At 40.6% G+C, this 24,837-nt stretch overlaps 1 protein-coding gene across 13 annotated transcripts in view; it reads right to left on the bottom strand.

Moving 5' to 3' along the window:
- The window catches only part of MACF1 (microtubule actin crosslinking factor 1), a 341,652-nt gene that overhangs the window by 233,218 nt on the left and 83,597 nt on the right, over positions 1-24,837 (bottom strand). For 2 of the 13 annotated variants that reach the window (XM_060019802.1, XM_060019774.1), the window contains exon 1: positions 7,395-8,218. The exons of the other annotated variants lie outside the window; for them this stretch is intronic. In XM_060019802.1, coding sequence (XP_059875785.1) covers positions 7,395-7,503 — 109 coding nt within the window. In that variant the 5' untranslated portion in view covers positions 7,504-8,218. Of the gene's footprint in view, positions 1-7,394; positions 8,219-24,837 lie in introns of those variants that run through there. 13 annotated transcript variants of the gene reach the window in all.

The raw sequence follows: 24,837 nt of genomic DNA, 5'->3' as shown, positions 1-24,837 counted from the left end.
AGTCACCCCGATAACCTGTGACAACTCTACTCAGTTTGTTCCTCTTATTAGAGACTCCTTGGTCACTCTTGGAGGAAGGGTCCTCCTAGAATTTACCTTAACCTAGGAAAAGAAATGCATAAAAAATAGGGAAGAGAGAATAAAAGGGAATAAAGATTTCCTGATTCATATTTAGTAACCTTTTCCTTTATCAGATTTAAATTCCTTGAGTGCAGGGACTGTCTTCTTCATAGCCTAGTCTCTAACACATTTAGAAGGCACTTGATAACCCAATTAATTAATTTTAAGGCTAAAATTAATTGATCACCTACTGTTAGTTCACAGGCAATGTGCTAAAAACTTTAAATATCATTTCATTTAATCCCAACAATTCTCTAAAAAAAGGTATCATCAGTTCCATTTTAGAGACGAAGTTACTTTTAAAAGGTTAAATAACTAGACCAAGGTTACATACCCATCTGTCCTGCTCCGAAGCTAGGCCTCCTGCTGCACCATTGCTGTCTTTGAGGGACCTAAACCAGAGTAACTAAACTGGGGTAGGGAAGCTATATATATGAGGAGGTAGAATGTTCCTGGCAAGTTAAGAAATAAAAACACTTACCTGCGGCCAACTGAAGATTTAAGGCATACCCCAAATGAGTATGTAGAGCAACTTCTAGAAATACTAAATAATTTCACAGTCTCCAAAAATCAAAATAATCATTACTGGGTAAGGTTTAAGGAAGGTGAACCAAAGCGTGCCCTTTTTCTCACTCCTCTGGCATTTAGGCAGAACTTATTTCCCCGGAAGGTACTATAGACTGAGTATAGTAGGAGAGAGTTTTGGGGACAATGTCAGTCTAGCCACCAGGAGACAGGCCTTTCCTTTAGGATCCTAGGAGATCCTGAGCCTCAAAAGGGAAGCCGCTGCTAACGGGAAAGAGAGGACCCTGATGAGGACAGTCAGCTCTTAATTACCCAGAGGAAATCAGCATGTATAGTGATTAACCGGGCCAGTCCACTTCCTTTTTAGCCCAATGTTGAGCCATTTCATAGTTCACTAGAAGTCCAGAGATGTGAGAGGCAAGAAAAGGTGAATCTGGCTGCTACCTGCAGATTCGTTAAAATGCTGAATGGAAGGAAGAGATTCAAGCCAATATTTCCACACATGGCTAGAAGTTATCTAAGAATTTACAGCTACCGGCTTTCTTACTAGTACAGAAAACTGAAGCTATACATTCAATTTATTTCCTAAAACATCAAAATCACCCACTATTGAGGCTAGTAAAGCAGACGTAGTCTTTCCTTCTAATGTGTGAGATACTGATTCATAATATATCACTAACTTTTTAAACACTTCCACATTGGCTTCTACCACATTTTTAAATTCCCAACTGTAAAAATAAGCATTTATATTTTGTCCCAGGAGCCCACAGGAGAGTGCAATGTCTTCACTGATATCTTTTGTTTTGTTTTGCTAAAAAAAAAAAAAAAAGTATAATGATAGCAAACAATTATATAGTCCTTAACCATGTGCAGAATATATTCTAAGAACTAGCTCAAAGCAACCATGCAGTATTATTAACCCTATTTTACAGATGAGGAAACAGAGGCCCAGACAGATTAATGTCACTCTGCCAGTAAGGGCAGAGCTAGGATGAAAACACAGGCAGTCTGACCCCAGACTCTCAACAAGCTCTCAACCACAATTCCATACTACATCCAAGTGTCAGCCAGATAATCGTACTGCCAGAATTGCAAAAAACTAGAGACTTTAGTCTTTTTTCTTCTCATGCCAATTAGAAATTCGAAGTCCAGAGGAATTAAGTGACCTAACATCACATAGTAGTAAGCAGAAAAGCCAGGACTTAGAATCCAGATCTTCTGACTCGAAGTTCAGTGGTCTTCCTACATACTGAACAATCTAGAAAAAAATAGCTAAGGAAAGAAAAAGACTACATCTTGACTACAACACCTATTGTTTTAGTTATTTGAGCAAAGATATATTAGGTATATGACCATTTGTTTAAATATTTGCATGTCTATTTACATGCGTAACAAAATTTAGGTACTACAAACGGAGGATGCACAGCTAAGTCATAAATGGAGGAATTAAAATTCAAAGCAACTGCAAAAATCTACACCAAATCTCATAGGACAAGATTTAACTAGGATGCCTTTAAGTCTTATGCTGAAGGTTCAAGAAAACCAAAGGAACAGCAGCCTCTGGAGGGGAGACAACAACAGTTCATGCACGAGGTCTGGCCATTTTATAACTTGTCTTAGGTTAATGAGACTCAATAGTGTAATGGAGCTGCTTTAAAAAAAAAAAAAAAAAAAAAGACATGGTACAATTCTAGATTGTACTCCATATGGTCCAGATCCAGGGATTATAGCTGGTCCTCCTAGTGGGATGCTGGAAATGGAAAGAACCTTAAGAGATTAGATTGTCCAACTCGTTCATTTTACAGATAAAGAAAGCAAGACCTTAGTCTGTCCTTTCACAAACAAAAAATTCAAATGTTCTTCTCAAGTATATAAATAAAGCCCTTTTCCTATTTACACTACCATGACATGGATATTGATAAACTAATACACAGGGCAACTCTATATTATTCAGTTAACCTATACTGAGCACTCACCTCAGGCCACACATCAAGCTAAGCCAAGCCCTGTAAGTAACACATGAACAGGGTATGGTTCCTGTTACAGCTTAATCTAATGATATCTTAATTCCTTCATTTATTTGTTCAAGTAACATTCACTGACATCTATTTTGTCACAGACACTTGAGAAACTGAGATGAGTAAGAGTTCCTGTTCTTAAAGATCTTACAGTCTAATAAAATCTAATTAGTGGGGAAAGAAACAAGCTGAACAAGATGACCACACGGGTTTGAATAGGAAGTATTAACAGAATGCTACTGGAACGCAGAAGAGGAACTTTTATTCCAGTCAAGGAAGGCTCTCCAGAAATGATAACTACTTATCTTGAAGGACAAGCATCAAGTTGTTAGTTAAAAAGAAGATACAGGCATTTCGGGTAGTGATCTACAAGTTTTTAAATGATGCTTGAGTACGGAGTTCTGCTTGTAAGGCCAAGACAGGATGTGAAACTAGTGAAATAGGCAGGCGGCAGATCATGAAAACCCTTTTATCTCCTGATGAAGAGTTTGAACTTTCTTTTAAAAGCAGAACGAAAGCTTTAATGGATTTTAAGCAGAAGAGTGACACAGACAGCTCTGTAGTTTAGAAAGATCATTCTGGCTACAGGTAGAAGACAGACTAGGGGCGAGAGGGTGGAGGGAACACAGAGAATGGGCGAAACATTATTTCAACAGTCCTGGAAAAGAAAAATGATGATGCAAGCTAAAACAGTAGGAAGTTTGGGGAACAATGAGATAATATATGTGAATGCAAGTGTGGACAGGGTGTACTGAAAGCTATTTGAAATTCCAAGTATTGATACTAAGTGAGTGCTAAATTCTGTCTTACAGGTATTATGGCTTCAGTACAAACTGTGTCTTCCTGTTCTTGTTTACATCTGCTGAAGAGACGGTGACTTGGGAACACCGTTGTTAAAGCCATGTACTTAATATCATATAACTAGATCTCACCAATGGACTCCTAACACCTAGAAAAAAATAGCAAATGAAAGCTAAGAAATAGTAATCAGAGATTCCTTCCCCACATTCCTGCTGTACTCCCCTCACCTCTCTACACACACACACGGCCACCACATTTTCAAAGCAAAAATAATCAATTTAACTGTCCAAAGGGAATACTAGAATGATAAGGGGTTAGGAAATTGTATGTAGTATTAGAAAGGGAAGTGTCTAGGCTGGCAAAGATAGCCTTCAAGTATAAGCAAGCCTGACACCTAAAAGAGGGAGGACAGATCTTCCTTATGCTGTAGTTACATTCCGATAAACCCAGAGCAGGTTAAAAATATCCAAAGTCGAAAGTGCATTTAATATATCCAACCTACCAAACATCAACTCTTGTCTTAGCCTACCTTAAATGTGCTCAGAACACTTACATTAGGCAAATCATCTAACACAAAGCCTATTTTATAATAAAGTGCTGGATAACTCTTGCAGTTTACTGAATACCATACTGAAAGTGAAAAACATAACGGTTGTATGGGTACAGAATGGTTGTACCAGTTGTTTACCCTCATGATCACATGGCTGAAAGGGAGCTGCGGCTGCTGCTACTACCCAGCATCAGGAGAGAGTTAGGTACTGCATGTCACTAGCCTGGGAAAAGATCAAAATTCAAAGAATGATCTCCACTAAATGCATATTGCTTTCACACCATCGTTAAAGCCGAAAAATCTAAGTCGAACCAATCTAGTTGGGGACCATCGGTATACTAGATCTTTGCCAGGCAGAACTTGGCTGATGGGCGTAAGTTACAAAGAGGCAACTTTCAGATTAAAAAAGAACTTCTCCATTACCAACATAACAAATAGTCCATCGGTTGTATGTTCTACAAAGGCCTTCATGCAAAGGAAGAATAACTTCTGACAAGAGTGGTACTAAGTGAGAGGTTGCGTTGGTTGATATGTAAGGTCCCTTCCAGCTCTAAGAGCAATATAGAATTTGTTATCAACTTTAAGAAGGGAAGAAATCTGAAATCTATACAAACACAATGAAGATTTACTAGAACACTGTATCTTAGAACCGTAGCACTAAAAGGAACCTAGCAGTTTTCAACTCTGACAGAACACTTTTTTTTTTTTTTTGCGGTACGCGGGCCTCTCACTGTTGTGGCCTCTCCCGTTGCGGAGCACAGGCTCCAGACGCGCAGGCTCAGCGGCCACAGCTCACGGGCCCAGCTGCTCCGCGGCATGTGGGATCTTCCTGGACTGGGGCGCGAACCCGTGTCCCCTGCATCGGCAGGCGGACTCTCAACCACTGCGCCACCAGGGAAGCCCGACAGAGCACTTTTTTAAACAAATCTTACATGAAACTCAACATATAATTTCAGTATTAAATAGCATAAATCAATTTTATACATTCAAATTTATGTTACTTATTTTAAAGCCAAATGACATAACCAATCAGGTAATTTTGACTGAAATTAGAGATTACTGAATTACAGTTATATCAGTCTCAGCATCTTGTTTATTTCTGTACTGTGCTTTACTATAGGGAACCATTTTTTAAAAAACTGTTTTATACAAATAGAAACAAATAGTAACAGTTTCATAGTTTGCCTGTAACCTCAGGATATTATTCAAATAAATTAATACAAGAGCATGAAGGAACTGCAGAAATTTTTGTTTCAAAGTTAAATACCTTCAATATCTAAAAACTATGTTCATCCTATAATATGACTAGAAAAGTGGAACAAGAAGCACAAAACCTTGTGGTACACACTAAACCAATATTACAATGTTATCACTTATCACTTAACAATGTGTTACCCACTAACTATTAAGGACTGAACACCTGAGACTTGCCTAGAATTTATTAGGCACAGGACCTATGTGGTACAGTATGTTCTGCAATAGTGTACACACCTCCTATTAGGGGAAGAAGAAGAAAAAAAAAAAAGACCAGACTAGAAGACACAATCTTCACCTTTTTAAATCAAGTATACAGAGATGGCGGAGGAACTTTATTCTGGTGATGTCCAACTGGCAGTACAGTAGAGTATACACGTCATTTAAAAACACACTTTAACAGATAAAATACATCTTAAACTTGAAATTAAAATAAAATGGGTACAGATGCTCTTAAGTACTCCTGTGAAAGTTTTAGAATCCATACTCTCCAATTAAAAAAACCACTGCTCTAATTTTACAGATAAACTGAACATAGCACATTCCCAATATAACTATTAGGTACTAGAATCAATATTGTTTCATAAAAATAAAAAGCTTTTACAATCTATTTTTCTTCTGTTTATTTCAATGTTATTTACAGCTGTTTATGAAATTAATATTCTAAAACATAAACAAGAAAGCACTTCAAAGATAGGGCTACGACTTCTAAGTTCAATAGCAAATCCTATACTGAGGATAAACTTCTTAAAATATTAATCAACTAGTGGTTTAGAAACGCCATTACCATAATGCACAAGAAAATGAAAGCAGCAACCTTTGCCTAAATAATATTTACTTTCTCATTATATATGACACAGTATATACAGCCAAATAACTCATGCCTGTCTACTCCTTTCCTTATAAGCTCAAATACAGGCTTACATTTCAGGAAAGCCACTTTGAGCTACCTTTTAAAACACACCACTACACAAGCAAACATATTTCTAAATGTCCGTCTGCTTTTGCTGATACAGACACACATTGGGATCTGAGTATTTAGTCATAAGCTTTTCTGGGACTTACTGGAAAGACACTGGGGGATGACTGAATCTAATTCTAATTCTGTCAAGCATTCATGAACTTCTAATAAGATACTAAGTAATGTCATCAAACCTCCATCTTAATTGTAAGATACAAGTAACAAGTGTCTCAATAGGTTGGCTTGAAGGCAGTAAGCAGGTCACAAAGACAGGACTAAAGGCACTGAGATCCAAGGGTGTACTCCAGCAAAAGCTGGACTTTACTATTCCTCAACTACGGAGATTTAGAATCAGCTAAACACGGGGCTGATCCCAGCACTGGGCATTTAGAAGCCAAAGAAATATAATGTAACAAATAATAAGGGGTGGGGGTGGGGGGTCTGCTACCACTTAGAAAAAATTTTTAATATCAGGATCCAAATATTCACCTGGGGGAAAGAACAGTTAACTTCCTTGCATTGAACAGGATGCAGGATGGCTTGGATACACAGAGAGTAAACTGTGTAGCTGCCTGAGGGGAAAGGAACAGTTTCAACCCTATCAAAGAGAACAGAGGCACCCCCGTGTTCGCAAATGCACCTCAGCAAGGACACCCTGTGACCCTTTCCTCTCACTGACCTTTCCTCCTCTGCCTTTTCTCACCCAAATATACACCAAATCTAGAAACTTCTCTAACCCCACAAGTTCTCCCACATTTACACCTGAAGGAGGGTGATAGAGTTACTCTGTTTTTGTTTTTTTTAAAAAAAAGATCAAAAACCACTTTGAGACTGAGAAAGTAAAGAATGGAAGGGCTTGATTCTCTGAGGAAGGACAAAAGTCAGCACAATTGCCACTTCCCTCAGCCTCCAGCCCAGACATCACCTCATCCAACCAGCACCCTCCAGCCAGACGAACCTCACAAAACAGTAAAGGGTCCAGGTCCCAAACTGGTCCCAGGACAGTCTGGTTTCCTCAGTAAATCCCACACGCACTCAGGTCTGACAGCACCCAGCCCAGAGGCTGTACTGGCCCTTTAAGGAAGGCAACTGGGAAGGCCTCCGTCATCTACCCCACCCTCGAAAGCCCCACAGCAGATTTCAAGAAGCACTGGGCACCCATTACCTGCTCTGCCTCTGGCACATCTCTTCCAGTACAGAACACCGGCAATTCCAAGAATGTGCGTCAAAATAAAGATGGTTGGTGGCAAATAAGACGAATCTAAGAGAGGCATTTCCAGGCCCGTCCTTTCTCCTCCCCTGAATTAGCCACAAGCCCACAGCTCAGCGCAGACTCTAAATGCCTTTCTCCTGAGGTTACTGCTGTCCTGTACTATCAGTACAGAGGCAGAGGCCCGCAGCTCAGTGTTGTCAGACACTTCCTGGTGGCTTCTCCTCCATCTCGTCTCTGTTTTACAGCAGGCAGTAGTAGATGGGGACTAAAACTCTACAGTGTGTCTCAGACAAAGCCCAGGAAACAACTGGCCAGAGGGGGAGGGGAAAGGGAAGGAGGAACCAGGAGAGCAAAAAGGGGCGTCTAAGCTACTGCTGAGCTGACTCAAACTCTATGTTTGGCATCCTCTGTTCAGCTTAAACAAACAAGCCTCAGACCCTTCTACAAGAAGGGAGGCTGTCAGAGGACGCCACACTCTTAACTTTCCTCTCCCAGCCTGGCTGGGATGGAGCCAGAAGAAAAAAGTTGCAGAAACACTAGGGAACCACTTGCAGGGAGGAGGCGAAGTACGCAGGGATGTGTAAGTGTCCACAAGTTCCCCGGCCTAGTCGGAGGGCAACCCTTCCACACCCACAACCCGGGAGGAGGAGGTAAGGGACCCAAACATCACCACAGAGAGGATCACGTGCAGAACAAGCTCCACAGAAAAGAATGCCTTCAACAAAACTAAAGCCTGCTTGCAAATGAAAACTTGATATGGACACTGTAGCAGCAACTGGAAACACTTTAACACTTACACACCCAGTAGAATGAATAAAACTAAGAGTCCTGGCAAGATATAAAGCAACTGGAATTCTCATACACTGCTGGTGGGGGATGAAATTGGCAACTCTAGAAAATACTCTAGAAAACAGTCATATACATACCAGGATGACCAAGCTGTATCACTCCTAGATACTGACCCAAGAAAAATGAAAACGTGTCCACACAGAAACCTGTACGTAAATGTTTACAGCAGCTTCATTCAGAATAACTAAAACTGAAAACAACCCATATGTCCATCAACTGGTGAACTAAGAAAAACTGTGGTGCATCCATACAATGGACCACAACCCAGCAATAAAAAAGGAACGTGCTCCTGATGCATACAACAGCATGGATGAATCTCAAAAGCATTATGCTACATGAAAGAAGCCAAACACAAAAGGCTACGTGCTGTGCGATGCCATTTATATGACATTCTAGAAAAGCAAAACTATGGGGACAGAAATCAGATGAGTGGTTGCCAGGGGCTCAGGGTGAGGGAAGGGAACAGACTACCACGGAACACAAGAAAACTTTATGGGGTAATGGAAATGTTCTATTTGCTGACTCTGATGATAGTTCCACGACTGTATACATTTGTCAAAACTCACATTGTAGACCGAAATGGATGGCTTTTATTGTATATAAATTATATTTCAATAAACCTAAGGAACACATGTAAAGACTAGAAAGAACTTTGTACAACCTAGGCTGAATATGCAAAGTTCTTGCAGTACCACTGCCCCTCTTCTCATCTACTTTTCTATGAAGAGATACTATATAAAATGAAGTGTGGACACACAAAAACACAGAAGACCCAACGGCCAAGAGTACATCTAACACCCAGGACCCTTCACTCAGAGAAGGGTTATGGCCTCATCTTTCTACCAAACTACTTTTTTATTTATTTCTACAGTGCCTTTTACATTATGGTATATAAACATGGTGTCTTACCACAAATAAGCTTTAAAAATGCAACCTGCTTTAATATCTCTAAAGTTACACCCTCTTTTTTTTAATAAAAGGGAAGGGTTTTAGATTTGAACAATCTACTCACCAGAGAGATGACAAAGGGCCCTTGATGGGGGAACTAATATTTACAATGTGTATGTTTTAACCTGGCATCAAGACCATCTACGATTTTGTGTTAACCTACATTTAATTCATCAAATATTTACCATGTACCAGGCCCTGTTCTAGGTACTGGGAACAGAGTAGTGAACAAAACAAAGATGTTGCTTTCATTGGGCTTATATGCTAGTAGGAGAATAGGAGAATACACAAAATAAACATAAACAAGTAAACATATACTAAAAGAGATGAAGAGGAGAAAGGCGAGCCAGAGGGGGGATGTTTACAGTTTTATGTACAGGATGGTCAGGGAAGGTTTCTCTACTAAGATGACATTACAAACCAACAAGTCATGTGGCTTTTTAGAGAAAGGATAAGCCCAAAAAAGAAACGAGCAAGTACAATGTCCCTGAGGCAGAATTAGGCTTGGTGTGTTCAGGGGACATCAGGGAAACCAGATCGGCTAAGGGAGTGTCAGGAGATGAGGCCAGAGAGAGGTCGGATCATCTATGGCTGTACAGGCCATTCGTAAAGAATCTGGTTTTTATTCTAAGTGAAATGGGAAACCTTTGGAGGGTTTCCTGTGAGCAAGTGATAGGATTTAACTTAGGTTTTAAAAGGATCACTCTTGCTGCTATATTGATAACTGACTAGAGAGCGACAACAGCAGGAGCAGGGAAACTAGTTATAATGCCATTACAATAATCTAAGTGAAAACTAGTGCCTGAGATATAACTGAGACCAGGGTGCAGTGGTAGAGATGGTGAAATGTGGTCATATTCTGGACAAATTAAAGAGTCATCAGGGACTTCCCTGGTGGCGCAGTGGGTAAGAATCTGCCTGCCTATGCAGGTGACACGGGTTCAAGCCCTGATCCAGGAAGAGCCCACATGCCGCAGAGCAACTAAGTCCGTGCGCCACAACTACTGAGCCTGTGTCTACAGCTCGAGAGCCACAACTACTGAGCCCACGTGCTGCAACTACTGAAGCCCGCGCACCTAGAGCCCATGCTCCGCAACAAGAGAAGCCACCGCAATGAGAAGCCCGCGCCCCACAACAAAGAGTAGCCCCTGCTCGCCGCAACTAGAGAAAGCCCACATGCAGCAATGAGGACCCAACGCAGCCATAAATTAATAAATGAATGAATGAATGAATGAATTTTTTAAAAGATTAATTAAAAAAAATATATATATATATAAAGAATCATCAGGATCTGCTGATAGACTGGATGTGGGGTGAGCAGGGAAAAAACAGAGTTGAGAATGACTTCCAGGTTTGGGGCCTGAGAAATTAAAAGGACCGAACTGCTATTTACTGAGATGGGAAGGGCAGCCAGAGAAGCAGAGGGTTTGGGGTTTACTGCTGGTTGCAGTTGTTTGGGGTGGTTTTTGTGGGGAGTGGGGTAGGAATTCCATTTTGGATACATTAACTTTGAAATGCCTAGTAGACATTCTAGTGGAATTCTGAATAAGCAATTTAATATACGAATCCAGAGTTCCGGGAGAGACCCAGGCTGTTGCTTTAAAGCCAGGAAACTAGATGAGATCACTTAGGGAGTAAACACAGAGAGAGAAAAGGTCAAGTTCAAGGACTAAGCCCTAGAAACTCTCCAACATTAGGTAGGGAAGAGGAAGAACAACCAAAGGAGACTAAAAAAAGAAGCCAGTGGATTAAAAGAACCAAAAGAGCATGCTGCCCCAGAAGCCAGGTGAAGGATGTGCTCTAAGTAGTAACTAAGCTGTTAATGTGTCAGGAAGAGGACTGAGAATTGACCATTGAATTTAGCAATGTGGAGGTCGCTAGTGACTTTAACAAGGGCAGTTTTGATGGCATGGCAGAGAAAAGGTCCAACGGGAGTGACTCAAGAGAGAATGGGAACAGTGACAATAACGAACATCAACTCTTTTAGGAAGGAATTTTGCTGTAAAAGGGAGCAGAAAGAGGGATGTAGGCTCAAAAGAGAATTTTTCTTGGCATGTGAAATGTGTCAATAATTGTGTCTGCTGAAGGGAATAGCACTAGGGAGGAAAAACTGATGGTGCAATCCAGTGGAGACTAAGCCAGAGCTCCCTCTGGAGCAGGGCTCTCTTATTCATTCATTCAATTTAAAATATGGAGCATTATGCTAGACACAATGGACACAAAGATGATGATGACACCCCTCTTGCTGTAGAGAAGCTCCTGAGCTGTGATGGTCAAAGAAGACAGACTTGCTTGGAAGGGAAACTGATATTTATTAAGCAGCTACTAGAAAGCATCTTCAATCTGTTATTTCAATGTAATCCCTGTAATATCCCCTAAAATATCCCTATTTTATAAATCAAGAACTTGAGGCTCAGAAAATTCAAGTTATTTTGCCCAAGGTCACAAAGTAAGTAAGAACATGAACTGACATCTGAACTTTTATCTCTCTGGTTTCAAATCAATATATTTTAATCACACTGCCTCCCTTTGCTGAAAAGTTCTGGCAAAATCAGTATGCTAACCTGAAGCTAAACAATTTTAGATATTTATATGTTTGGAATATTTCCTCTTTGTAAGACAAGAGCCTGTAAATGGCTCTACCCAGCTCTAAGGGAAGAATCTCAATTTCAACACAAAATGTTACAGTGCTAGTGCTGTCTGTGTCACCACTGTACCACACTTTTTGCAGTCTTATAAATATCTTCACCATATTTTCATTTCCCAAAGTGAAAGCCATTTCTCTGCCTTATTCTGCTACCTGAAGCCATTGCAAAGCTGTCTTAATTAGAAAATCATATACCATGCTTGTGCCATTCAAAAACACCTAGGAAATTTGAAGAAAAAAAAATTCAGGGACTCAAATATCAAGATACATTCTGAATCTACTGTTATTATTAGAGAAGACAGTGAAAAGCACCCAAAGGAATTTACTCTTCATAAGATCTTTATAAGATGACATGCTATACCTTGGATACACCATTTTTCTACATATGACAGGTTAAAAAGTTTGTTTCCAGCCTTTGTGTATAGGTATGTATGCATGTTTAAAGGAAGAAAAATGAGCAGGGGAACTGCCTTTGTGAAAGTAACTTTTTCACTCAGAAAAACTAAGATGGATCTGTGTGCTGTCATTTACAGGAAGTGGTTAGAAGCTGGCAGGAGGGAGCGACTACTTTTCTTTTTAGAGATCATTTCATATACAAAGAATAGGCCATTTAAAGACATATTTAGCACCCACCAGGATATCCCTTGCTAACAGCCAATGGGGAAGGGCCCCAAACCATCAGAAAGCCTTGTAAAAGCAAGACTCTGAACTTCATTAAGACTTGAGACCTGCCTTTCTATCAGATTACTTCACTCCCCAGAATTTAGGATGGTCACCCACAACCATTACCCACAAGAAATCTTGGGTAACACCCCAGAATCACTTTAGTGTCTGCGACTGAGATGAAAGCAAGCCTGTGAGAAAGGAGGCTGCATGTTTTATTCAAACTGTCATGGAGTATACCTGGTCTCAAAATTAACTGACATCCACAAGCATCAGAACTTCAGCAGATACTGACTGAAAACTTAAGACCCATATGATTAAAAGACTGAAATTTAGAAAAATAATGCGTACAAAGAGAGACTTTAAAATATATATATATAACTGAGATTAAAATTTTGGTGGAGAGACTAGCATATGACTAATAGGATTGGAAACCGTGGGCTTCTGGAAATGGGAGGTCCAGCCCTCAAAACCTGGCCTGAGCGCTTGTCATCTGTTTCATTCTGTGAGTCCAGAAGGCAGAGGATGTGGGCTTCATAGGAGCTAATTAGGAGACATCCATGATTCCTGTCTCTAAGGTTTAGCAATATGGTATTGAGACAACAATAAACATGCAAAGGCTCAGAATGCCTGCAAAGAATTTTCTATATACCCCAGAGTCACCAAATACAATAAAGTTAGGAAAATATCCAAATTTCTTGCTCAGTAACCTAGATGCCATAAGTATTTTAGTAGAATGGCAATTACAGGCCCAATCTGAAGCCAGGCTGCTTGAGTTCAAATCCAGACTCTACTATATATGCCACATTAGCACCTGTGGGCAAGTTACTTAAATGACTTCAAGGAACCTCAATCTCCTCACCTGTAAAATGATGACAGTAATAGTACCTGTCCCACAGAGTTGTAGTGAGTATTAAATGAGTTAATGTATTTAAAGTGTTTAGATAGTGCCTGGCACATAGTATGTGCTCAATAAATATTGCCTATTATTATCATTATTTGGAGGAACAGCAAACAAACTACATCTGATCACAAGACTTCTGAATACTGCTCAGACTTTACAAAACCTTGGTAAACTGATAATTTACCTAACCTATAACCAAAATTACCGAATCTAATTTACCTGATCCCAGTCTCCAACCTGCCAACCCTATCCTCATTCACTGTGAGATTAATCTCCCTGAAGCATGCATAATGACTGGTGCATCTTAAATGCTCAATAAATGCTCATTTGTAATTTAATTCTGAAGTTTTCAATTCTCCACAGTCAGCAAATTAAGTCCAAAACTCTCTGGCTTTACAATATTTCCCTCGCTTACCCTGGATTGTACTGTATTTCCTTCCCATCTCCGCAAGTCAAAGTCCCACTCCTATGGGTCAGTTTAAACCAGTACTTCCACAGAATTTTCCCTGGTGACTCCCTCCATCCCAGTTAGAAGTAAACACCTCCCTTGAATTTATACTTTAATGTTTCTCTCTCATAATATTTAGCAGTTTCTACTTTATAATATAGTTGTGTGTGTATTTTGACTCCACTTAAGTTTTTGAAGTTAGATGAATGTTCTCCTGTATAAAATCTCATCACTAAATAACTACTTGTAGAATGAGTGAATAAATGAATCAATGAATGAACAAAAAGAGCAAGAGGATCTGAAGAGCACTGTGAGGGCCAGGAGTACGAGGGGGGAGCAAACTAGAAAGAGTAAAACTGGGTCCAACAAATCATGAAGATTCCCAAAATATAAGCATTCCTTGAGAATCCATCTATTTTCACCACAAAAACATACACCAGAGAGCAAGTGCCTGGAAAACTGTTCATCTTACGGCAGAAATAACTCAATATGCTCCTCTAGTTTAAGAGAAAAAGTTAATTTATTGATTCAGAAATTCCACTTCTAGAAGTCTATCCAGATACGGATCCTGTCCAACAACCAAACTCTCCCCAAGCCCCGTTCTTCTCTTTCCTTCTCTCTCCCTCTTCCCAGAACTCTAAACTTAACATAATCTGTTAGCCAAACCTCGACTCAAATTCTGACTTCATGGTTTCTAGCTGTATCTTTGGACCAATTACTTAATCTCTTTAATCCTCAATTTCTCCATCTGTAAAATGGGGATAATAAAATTACCTCTTCACAGTGTTACAGTGTGAAGTAGGTGAGAAAATGCATGGGCTATTCGGCATGCAGTAAGCACTATTAACTATTTTTTAAAAATTAAACATTCCCTCATTAATGTTAATAAATAACTATTGTTATCATTGTTCCTACACTAGAACATTTATGCCCTAGCAAAGCATCAAATCATCTTCAGTGGCCAATGCAAGGAGGTAAGTCAAAGCAAAGTGGGTGGTATTTAACAGCTCTAAACCACCAACTCCATGAATAAAACAAATTGAGCTTCAATGGCACTGCTTCAGAAAGGAAAAAGACAAGAATATTAGTCAACCATAGTATCCATATTACCATTTTAAATAATCCCTCTCTTTGGGGTTCTGTTTCCCCCAAGAAAGTAAAAATAATAAGATCTAGCCATTAAACTTTTTCCAGGATACTCCGAGAGTCAGTATCTTAAGTAAATGGAGAAAAGATGATACAAGAATAAGAAGCCCTGTCTATGGGGGTTGCTTGTGAATTTTGCCAAGGCTGTTATTTTTGTCCAGAAATATCTGTCATTCCAAGTAAATGCACACTGAAGGAAAGTTAGCATCTTACTCATATCCCACCTAAATGCATTTTTTAAATGCTTTTCCAGATAAAAACAAAAAATGGTCTCAATGGGAAATGTCTTTTTGTGTGGTCTGGCTAAGAACACGTGATCAACTCCCGTTTTCCTGAGATACCAGAAAATCAAGAACGCAAGAGAGTAGAATAAGCATGCAGCTGACAGAGGGGTCAGGAGCTCAACAACGATGTAACTGCACAGGCTTGAGAATGCCTAAGGTAGCAACATTCAAGGCTCAGAAGAAGAGTCCAGGCCAAGATAAGAGGTAGGTAAGAGAGACCAACTTAAACTATTTATCCATGGAAACCAAGCTTTGCACACAAACAAAGAGCTAATTTTAGATCTCTCTGAGACAGTTTTCCACATCCTGGCAGTAGCCCTAAGTGAAAAAGATGTAGAACTTGCCCACTGAAAACAAAGACAGATTTGTCAGCTTCTTTCCACTTGTGAACCCTTGGAGCCTGCTCCAAACCCTAATTCAACACAAGATTTATTTTAGTCTTTCTCAGGAGAGTCCACCACCAGGCTCTGCTTACCTTCTAATAAAACCTTCTGCTCTCGTGACCCCTTACCTGGGTCCAAGGACCAAAGTCAAATGAAACATGGCTAGTAGGATCTCTCCTGACAGTATCACTTCATAATTATGTGACCTTAGGGAAGCCACTTAATGTTTCTGAACTTTGGGTTCCTAATATGTTCAATGTGTATATAAATCCTGTTTCTCAGCATTGTTGCTAAGATTAAATAAGGAATATATGTAAAGTATGTAGGTATACATCAGATACTTAACAGTTTTCTCCCCCTATCTCCTTTCATTTTCTTTAAAAATTGCTCTTCAAATCTTACTCATAAAATCAATTCCATCTCAGCCTTTGGAATAATCTGCTCTTCAAATACTTAATGATCCAGAACATTCTTTTTTTTTTTTTAAATGTATTTATTTTATTTTGGCTGCATTGGGCCTTCGCTGTTGCACGCGGGCTTTCTCTTGTTGCAGCGAGCGGGGCCTATTCTTTGTTGTGATGCGCGGGCTTCTCATTGCGGAGCATGGGCTCTAGGTGCACGGGCTTCAGGAGTTGTGGCACGTGGGCTCAGGAATTGTGGCTCATGTACTCTAGAGCGCAGGCTCAGTAGTTGTGGCGCACGGGCTTAGCTGCTCCACAGCATGTGGGATCCCCCTGGACCAGGGCTCGAACCTGGGTCCCCTGCACTGGCAGGCGGATTCTTAACCACTGTGCCACCAGGGACGCCCATCCACAACGTTCTTAAAACAAGTTCACATCTTTTGTTTCTGCTCTAATATAAAAAAAAAAAAATAGTAGTACTCTGTACAATAAAGACAAGGAATCTATCTGATTGGTCTATCATAGGATTAGGAGTTTCTCTCATTTAGAGCTTAATATCCCAGTGACCCCTACTGGACGAAGACAGATGCAGAAGACTGAATTTTATAACCAAGACAGAGACTCTGTGATTGCTTTATTCTAGTGAAACCCTTACACAAAGAACTTAATATTACACAAGCTCAAGCTTGCCTCAAAACCCACATACACCCATAATGTAAAAGACTGTCAGCTCATTCCTTTCACAGGAGACATCATCACCACAATTTGGTTGGCTTACTGGCGCCCCCAACTGGATGCCCAGTATTCACAGCTTTGTGATGAGTCCTTACAGAGAAAAGCACAGGCAGAGAAGAACAGTCACTGGCACACAACTCCTACCCACCCCCACCCCCACCCCCACCCCACCCCCCTGCCGCTACCCTGCAATTTTTCCATTCCCTGAGCTGACTCACTCTCACTCTCCCCGCCCGCAGCCAGGGCCACTGTGTGTGCCTGGTGAGTAATGCAATGCATCCTCCCAGCTGCCTCTGACTTAACGAGTAATAAAAGGAAATGTGGGTAACAGTTTTAATGGAAGAGAACACACAACACACACCCCGTCCTGCAAACAGTGATAGCTCCTCTCAACCCCCTGCAGGGACTCAGAGCTATAGTGAATTCCCTCCGATGACAGCCAAGTGGCAATGAAGAAACAGGCAAAGGCAGAAACACCAATGAGTACATCTAAAATCTGAGGACCACGGTTTCTATTTTGGATAAAACCAAAAAGGATGCGCATGAAGCAGAGCCCAGCCCAGCCTACTGGTCAGTTCTGGTTCATTCCACCACAGACTGCTTGTCTAGCAACAGCTCTGCCCAATGGAGACTGCAAGCCAGCCCCAGCATCAGACCATCTGCTATCATGCAGCCTTATACTGTGAGGCAAAATGCATGATGAAAACCACATCTCAGAGGAAGAGGCTCAGCCTCTTAACTACCTGCCCATCCACCCTCAAGTGCCCAAAGTAGGGAGTGAGGAAAAGAATGGCACCTGGCTTTTTTGATTAGTGACTGGTACAGCTGATATTCAATAAATCCTAAATGGACAACAGCTATTGTTCAACTTTCTCCCAACAGATATTCCTAGCTCTTCTAACCCCTTAGACATGATGAATCTACGGAGCCATCTCAAACATTCTGGAAATGACTGCCAAGAGCTAAATAACTCAGGGAAATCAAAGAGGATCTTTGACACAGACAATTCACCTTGAAGTACTTCAAGCAATAATCCTTGATGTATTATCAAACAGCAAAATTTTAACTAGGACCCAACTAGACTGGGTCTGCCCCCTACTGTGTGCACTCTACTACTGAAGAAGAAAAAGAATCACCCCACATAACATCATAACCGGATTTTTTTTAATTTTCCTGAAATCAGGGCATTTGCAGTTCAGTTGCTTATATTTTTCTCACCTATAATCCATGGGTCCCTGAGGCCTTGGAAGAAAACTATTATGCAACTCAGTTTTTGACAAAATTCAGAATATTCAATACCCTGATTTGTCAAAAAAAAAAAAAAAAAAAAAGAATTACCTACGACAAAATTACCTACATTACTAAGACCAAAAGATATGTATAAAAATTTTCAACAAGAACGAAACAGAAAGTGCATTCTGGTTAACTCTGGATTAACCAGAATATTTAATTAAGCATATATCAGATTTTATCACTACATTTAGCAGTTTGAGAGCTAGATGATGAGGTTACAGCTCCAGTTCAGTCCCTAGCTTATTATATGACTCTAGCATCGTTTAATCACACTGGATCTATTTATTTATTCATAAAATGATTTGATAGTCTAGATCTCTAAATTCTTTTCCAGTTCTAAAATTCTACGGTTCTGTGAAATATTTAGTTGCCTAGGTTCTATGTTAATTGTTACCAACAACAGAAAATTTACAAACTAGTCTTACACTATCCTTTAAGAGTTCACAATCCAACAGGGAAGCGGTAAGTGTATAAAAAATGATAGTATAAGGCAATATATGCTTTGTCATGAAGAGGGCAAGACCACAAAAATTCAGTAACGGAACTTTAGTAACTCAGTCAATGGAATGGTCATTATGCGGGGGCGGGGGGGGGGCGGGGAGGCTTCCATGGATTGGGGGCCTGGAAGAATATGTAGGATTTCAACAGTCTGAAATGAGAAGAGTAGACATTCCAGGAGGAGAGATGGCACAAGCAAGATTATGGAAAAAGAGGAAGAAACAAGCGAAGCTAGAACACAGGGTTTGTGTATTTGAGAGAGAGAAGGAGAAGTTGGGAAGATTCACTTCTGCCCACCTTAGGTTACACATGGCAGACTTAATATGCACATTTATCTCCACTCCCTTCTGAAACCTCAGAAAAATGACAGTAAAGGAATAAAAATGGCACAAAACCACAGGAATAAAGAATTCAAAATATCAAGAGAAATTTGACAAACTGGAGAATGGAAAGATAAATGGTACCTGATTTAAATTTCCGCTTTCTGTTTCTGCTAAGTGCTTGTGGGGGACGGGGCGGGTGCGGGGGGAGCGACGAGGCAAACAGTGCGCAGGACTCCAGAAAGACTCAAGAATTAGAAGCACTAGTACCCCTGAAGGCCTGGGGGGAGGGGAAGAAGAGCTGCAGGGTGAGGCAGAACACAGGCTGGTTGAATATCTTCAGGCTCACATGAGGTCAGAAGTGAGGCACCTCACTGAGAACAGTAACATTAAATGAAATTTGACATAATGAACAACAAGACTCTCCCCCTGCCCTATTGCCCTGCTTGGCAACCCCAGAGACCTGGCTTCCAGGCTAAAGAGGTCCCAGAGAGGAGACCGGCTAGTTCCTCCCTGGGGAAATGGACCTCCCCTAGCTGGTCATTCAGTAGAGCATACCAGGCAACAAGCCCCACCAATCAGCTTTTTAGGGGCTAACTCTTAATTATGAAGATCACCAAGAAACATCAGACATTCAGAGTCTCTAACATGAAAGACAGAGACCAAAAGAACAAACAGAATGAGCTTGAGACAGAGACAATACTGGAAGCAGAGGAAAACAATGACAATTAATACCTTCAGAGAGCCCTAAAAGGCAATGTTGCTATAAGACAAGAACAAGTATATAAAAAAGGAACATGAAGAGAATAAGTGGGGAAATGCTTAAAATAAAAACTACGAGAGAAAAAATAAATAATTCAAAGAAGAGTTGGAAGGTGGAGCTGAGGATCTTCACCATAAATAAGAACAAAAAGAGACAGAGGAATATAGAGTGGGGGGAGAGGACAGAAAATCAATCGAGTCCAATACCCAACTAATACCAGAAGGAGAAAATGGAAGAGAGGAAATTATCAAAGAACTAATAAACGGAAGATGTGTTTTCAAATAAAGAAGATCCACAGAGAACTCAACTCAGCAAATGAAAAAAGATCCTCAGCAATGTACATCATCATAATATTTCAGAATACCAGGGATAAAAATAAAATCTTAAAAGCTATCAAAAGAAAACAGATCACAAAAGTCAGGAACCAGAATGGCACAGGACTTCTCAAGAGCAACACTGAAAGCCAGAAGAAGGAACACCTTCAAAATTCTGATGGAAAGTCATTTGTAACCTAGAACTCTATGCCCAAACCCCTCATGAAATGAAAAGTAGAATAAAGACATTTTCAAATAAGCAGAGTCTCAAAAATATTAACCTCTCATGTATCCTTTCTCAGGAAGCTACTCTAAGATATATTCCAATGAAGAGATGGAGTAAACCAAGAAAACTGACTGCATGAGATCCAGGAAACATGGCATCCAATACAGAAAAGAGGCAAAGGAATTTCCTAGTATGATGATGAAGGGAAGTCTCAGGGTGACAGCTTTACTAAAGGCTACAGGTGGAGAACACAAAGCTCTTGCGGGATGTCTCCAAAGAAAATATTGAACCAAAAGATTATCTGACATGTTCCAACATACTAAGAGTTGTCTTAGAGTCCTGTAGGAGAGTGTGGAGATAGGTACCTAGAACAGTAGGCAAATGATAAAAATAGGGCAATTATTAATTCCAGGAAAAAAATTTTAAAAGTTGGTCAAGAAAGGAAACGTAATTATAGAATACTATGTGGCTCAGCTTTAAACACTGAGTACCAGGCAATGGTAGTAATGTATAACAGCAGAAAGAAGGGGGAGGGGGACTGTGTAAAGGGGACAGGGATGAAAGAACTAAACCCTAATTTCCTAGAGTAGAACATCAACAGATAATGTCTAAAACTGAAAATTCAAGAATAACTAGTAGAAGGGTATATTTAAGAAGTGTAGTGGAAAATACTAAAAGAAACAGCTAGAAGACTTGGAAGCAGTTCTCAGACATGCGGAGGGATAGAACAGATTACTTTTGTTAGAAGCCTCACAGTAATATTTGACCTTTTAAAATTAGAATAAATATCATTTTGCTAAATACAATTTTATAGAAAGTTGCACTGGATTATGAAAGGTCTTAAGTGACAATATGAGTTTGGATTTTATTTATTCTATAGGTGATAATGAGCCCCTAAAGGAGTCCTTTTCCTTCCCCACCAAAAAAATCAAAGAGATGTTTGGGATCCCAGCTCATACGTGGACTCTTAACATTCTGGTTAATTGGCATATCAGAATAGTTCTCCCTTATCACTGCTCAACCTCATGATTAAAGGCCTTGAGCTCATAACCAAAGGGAGAGAGGACCTGTATGTATTATGGGGCAGATATAAAGAACATGTTCAGGTCAAGACTGCTGCTTCTGCTCAGTGAGTCAGGTAGTAATTTCTGAAACACTGTCATCACAAATTATCCTCAAGGGGCTCCCATATCAAACCCACCCTAGAGAATATTTTCCCCTGGGTTCTTTGGCACTTCAAGTTAAAAGTCTCTTCTAATGACCTGTTATTTCATGGAGAGATACAGAGAGAAGCACAACTAGCAGGGAGGAGGAATAGTGCTAACTGGGGCCCAAGGAAGCCCAGCACCCTTCTCTAAGAAACAAGCTGTCTGATTCATATCCTTCATACCCTACTCCAAAGATCAGCCTTAGTCCCACAGTGTACCTAGTAGTATTGTCCAAAAACAGAACTCATGATCAGCCAGAGGATGCAACAATTAAAGACAGCCCCAAGTAATAAATAAAGCTGTCCTCCCTCCCTTTCCAATTTCAGGGGTTTTCTTTTTTGTTTGTTTGAGGGTTTGTTTTTGTTTTTATTTTTTCTTCTTGCTTACGATATATCTTAAAGAGAGGCAATACCTCCTATTTCTTGGCAGCATCCTATGCTACCTAAAGGTCCCTATCTCCACGCCACTTTCAGATGAACAATACATAAAGCACAAAAGCAGAAATTGATATTGCAAAGCTGTCTCTCCCCAGATATTCCTTGAGACCTGAATCCTAAGGCAGAGTACTAGCAATAAATACCTCTCTTTTACCTTTTTGTAAACTGCTGATTTAGCCTCCAACCTCACAATCACACAGACTCTGGTAGGTGCTAAAACACAGTGATGACAAGGAGCACTCCTTACAGTCTTAATGTAAATGGGAGCCTGAACCAACTTGAGTGCTTATATAAAAAGATTCGAAAACTTATCTATCCGTCCTCCTGACTGTAAGTTTCCCTCACTAACCAGCTTCATCCATACACACCAAGCAGGGGAACCAACTCAAAGAAGAAAAATAAAAAACAGGAAACTTAACTAAAATTAGAGCAAAGATCCAGCCTTTGCCAAAACACTGGAGGGAACCAGAGCACTTCTGGCAATAAGGTAAAGTCCCTGAGATCTGACCTTCTGATAGCTAGGCAAGTTCCTGTATCTATTGATAATACCTCAGGGGAAATGCCACACCTCGAGCCACCATGAGCATGTGATTTTTAATTCTCAAGATACAGACCCTACAAGCCATGGAGCTGACGCACAGAGTACAGGAGCCCATACACACCACACCATGTGTGAAATAAGTCCATGACTGGCACCGGATGTCATGAGATGTCTCACCCAGACAGAAACACAGTACACCTAAGACAGGCATAGACTTGCATGCTCTGAAGGCACTGAACAGCACTGCCCGCACCAGGGCTCATGAGAAAGGAACTGAAAAACAGGTGACATTTCTTGTGATCCATGCCAGTCAATCATTCTGACTACCCTGGCAACCATACTACCCAACACCTCCCTCCAGCACCTCAATCAAGGTTCCTGTCTCCACCTGCTCCTCTGACATCATCCTGTCATTATATTTTCTTTGAAATTCCTCTGATGAAAAATGAGTCACCTCTTCCTGCCAACACAGGCCTAAGCCTCTATCAGGCAAGTCATTCTCGTGTGTCAATCTTCTGGGGTCAAGGCGCCACCCAGAGGCTCCTTCAGCTACCTCCATACCTCCCAGGAAAGAATGCCTCAGAGCAAGATCAACAGCCAGGAGGAAAAATGTAAGAAATGAAAAGAATCAAGGTTCTTGGTGGAGGTGGGAATGGGGCCTGGGACCCAAAACATAAACTATCTATTCCAGTGGGACACACAGTTGAGAGGATAAATACGCACTAAGGTAGGGCACACACAGTCACACTTAAAACTTGCAAAGGCTTCAACCTCAGAACATTCACCTTAAAAGATTCGGTTCCTGATACAAAGTGCCATCAGCTATTCTCCCGCAAGAAATAACTGCAAATATAATTTCTCACCTCAAGTTGAGAAAGGCTTTCGGGCAAGTCACCTGCCCTGTTTTATTTTCATTTTTTAACATCTTTACTGGAGTATAATTGCTTTACAATGCTGTGCTAGTTTCCGCTGTATAACAAGGTGAATCAGCTATACATATACATATATCCCCATATCTCCTACATCTTGCATCTCCCTCCCACCCTCCCTATCCCACCCCTCTAGGTGGTCACAAAGCACCGAGCTGATCTCCCTGTGCTATGCAGCTGCTTCCCACCAGCCATCCATTTTACATTTGGTAGTGTATATATGTCCATGCTACTCTCTCACTTCTCCCAGATTACCCTTCCCCCTCCTACTGTCCTCAAGTCCATTCTCTACATCTGCATCTTTATTCCTGTCCTGCCCCTAGGTCCATCAGAACCACTTTTTCTTTTTTTTAGATTCCACATATATGTGTTAGCATACGGTATTTGTTCTTCTCTGTCTGACTTCACTCCGCATGACAGACTCCAGGTCCATCCACCTCACTACAAATAGTTCAATATCGTTTCTTTTTATGGCTGAGTAATATTCCATTGTATATATGTGCCACATCTTCTTTATCCATTCATCTGTCGTTGGACACTTAGGTTGCTTCCATGTCCTGGCTATTGCAAACAGTGCTGCAATGAACATTGTGGTACCTGTCTCTTTTTGAATTATGGTGGTTTTCTCAAGGTATATGCCCAATAGTGGGATTGCTGGGTCATATGGTAGTTCTATTTTTAGTTTTTTAAGGAACCTCCATACTGTTCTCCATAGTGGCTGTATCAATTTACATTCCCACCGACAGTGCAAGAGGGTTCCCTTTTCTTCACACCCTCTGCAGCATTTATTGTTTGTAGTTTTTTGTTTTTTTTTTTTGGCGGTACGCGGGCCTCTCACTGTTGTGGCCTCTCCCGTTGCGGAGCACAGGCTCCGGACGCGCAGTCTCAGCGGCCATGGCTCACGGGCCCAGCCGCTCCGCGGCATGTGGGATCTTCCCGGACCGGGGCACGAACCCGTGTCCCCTGCATCGGGGGGCGGACTCTCAACCACTGCGCCACCAGGGAAGCCTGTTTGTAGACTTTTTTGATGATGGCCATTCTGACCAGTGTGAGGTGATACCTCATTGTAGTTTTGATTTGCATTTCTCTAACGTTAGTGATGTTGAGCATCCTTTCATGTGTTTGTTGGCAATCTGTATACCTTCTTTGGAGAAATGCCTATTTAGGTCTTCCGCCCATTTTTGGATTGGGTTGTTTTTTTTGATATTGAGCTACATGAGCTGCTTGTATATTTTGGAGATTAATCCTCTGTCAGTTGCTTCGTTTGCAAATATTTTCTCCCATTCTGAGGGTTGTCTTTTCATCTTGTTTATGGCATAACAGCTTTATTGAATTTCATTCACATACTATACCCATACCTTTTAAAGTATATAATTCAATGGAAGCATATTCACAGAATTGTGCACCACCACCACTGTGTAATTTTAGAACATTACCCCCCAAAGAAACACTATATTC

This window comes from Delphinus delphis, chromosome 1 (assembly GCF_949987515.2).
Source record: "Delphinus delphis chromosome 1, mDelDel1.2, whole genome shotgun sequence".
In the NCBI taxonomy this organism is placed as follows: Eukaryota; Metazoa; Chordata; class Mammalia; order Artiodactyla; family Delphinidae; genus Delphinus; species Delphinus delphis.
Note: the sequence above shows the minus strand (reverse complement) of the source record. Positions and strands in the feature narration are given on the sequence as shown.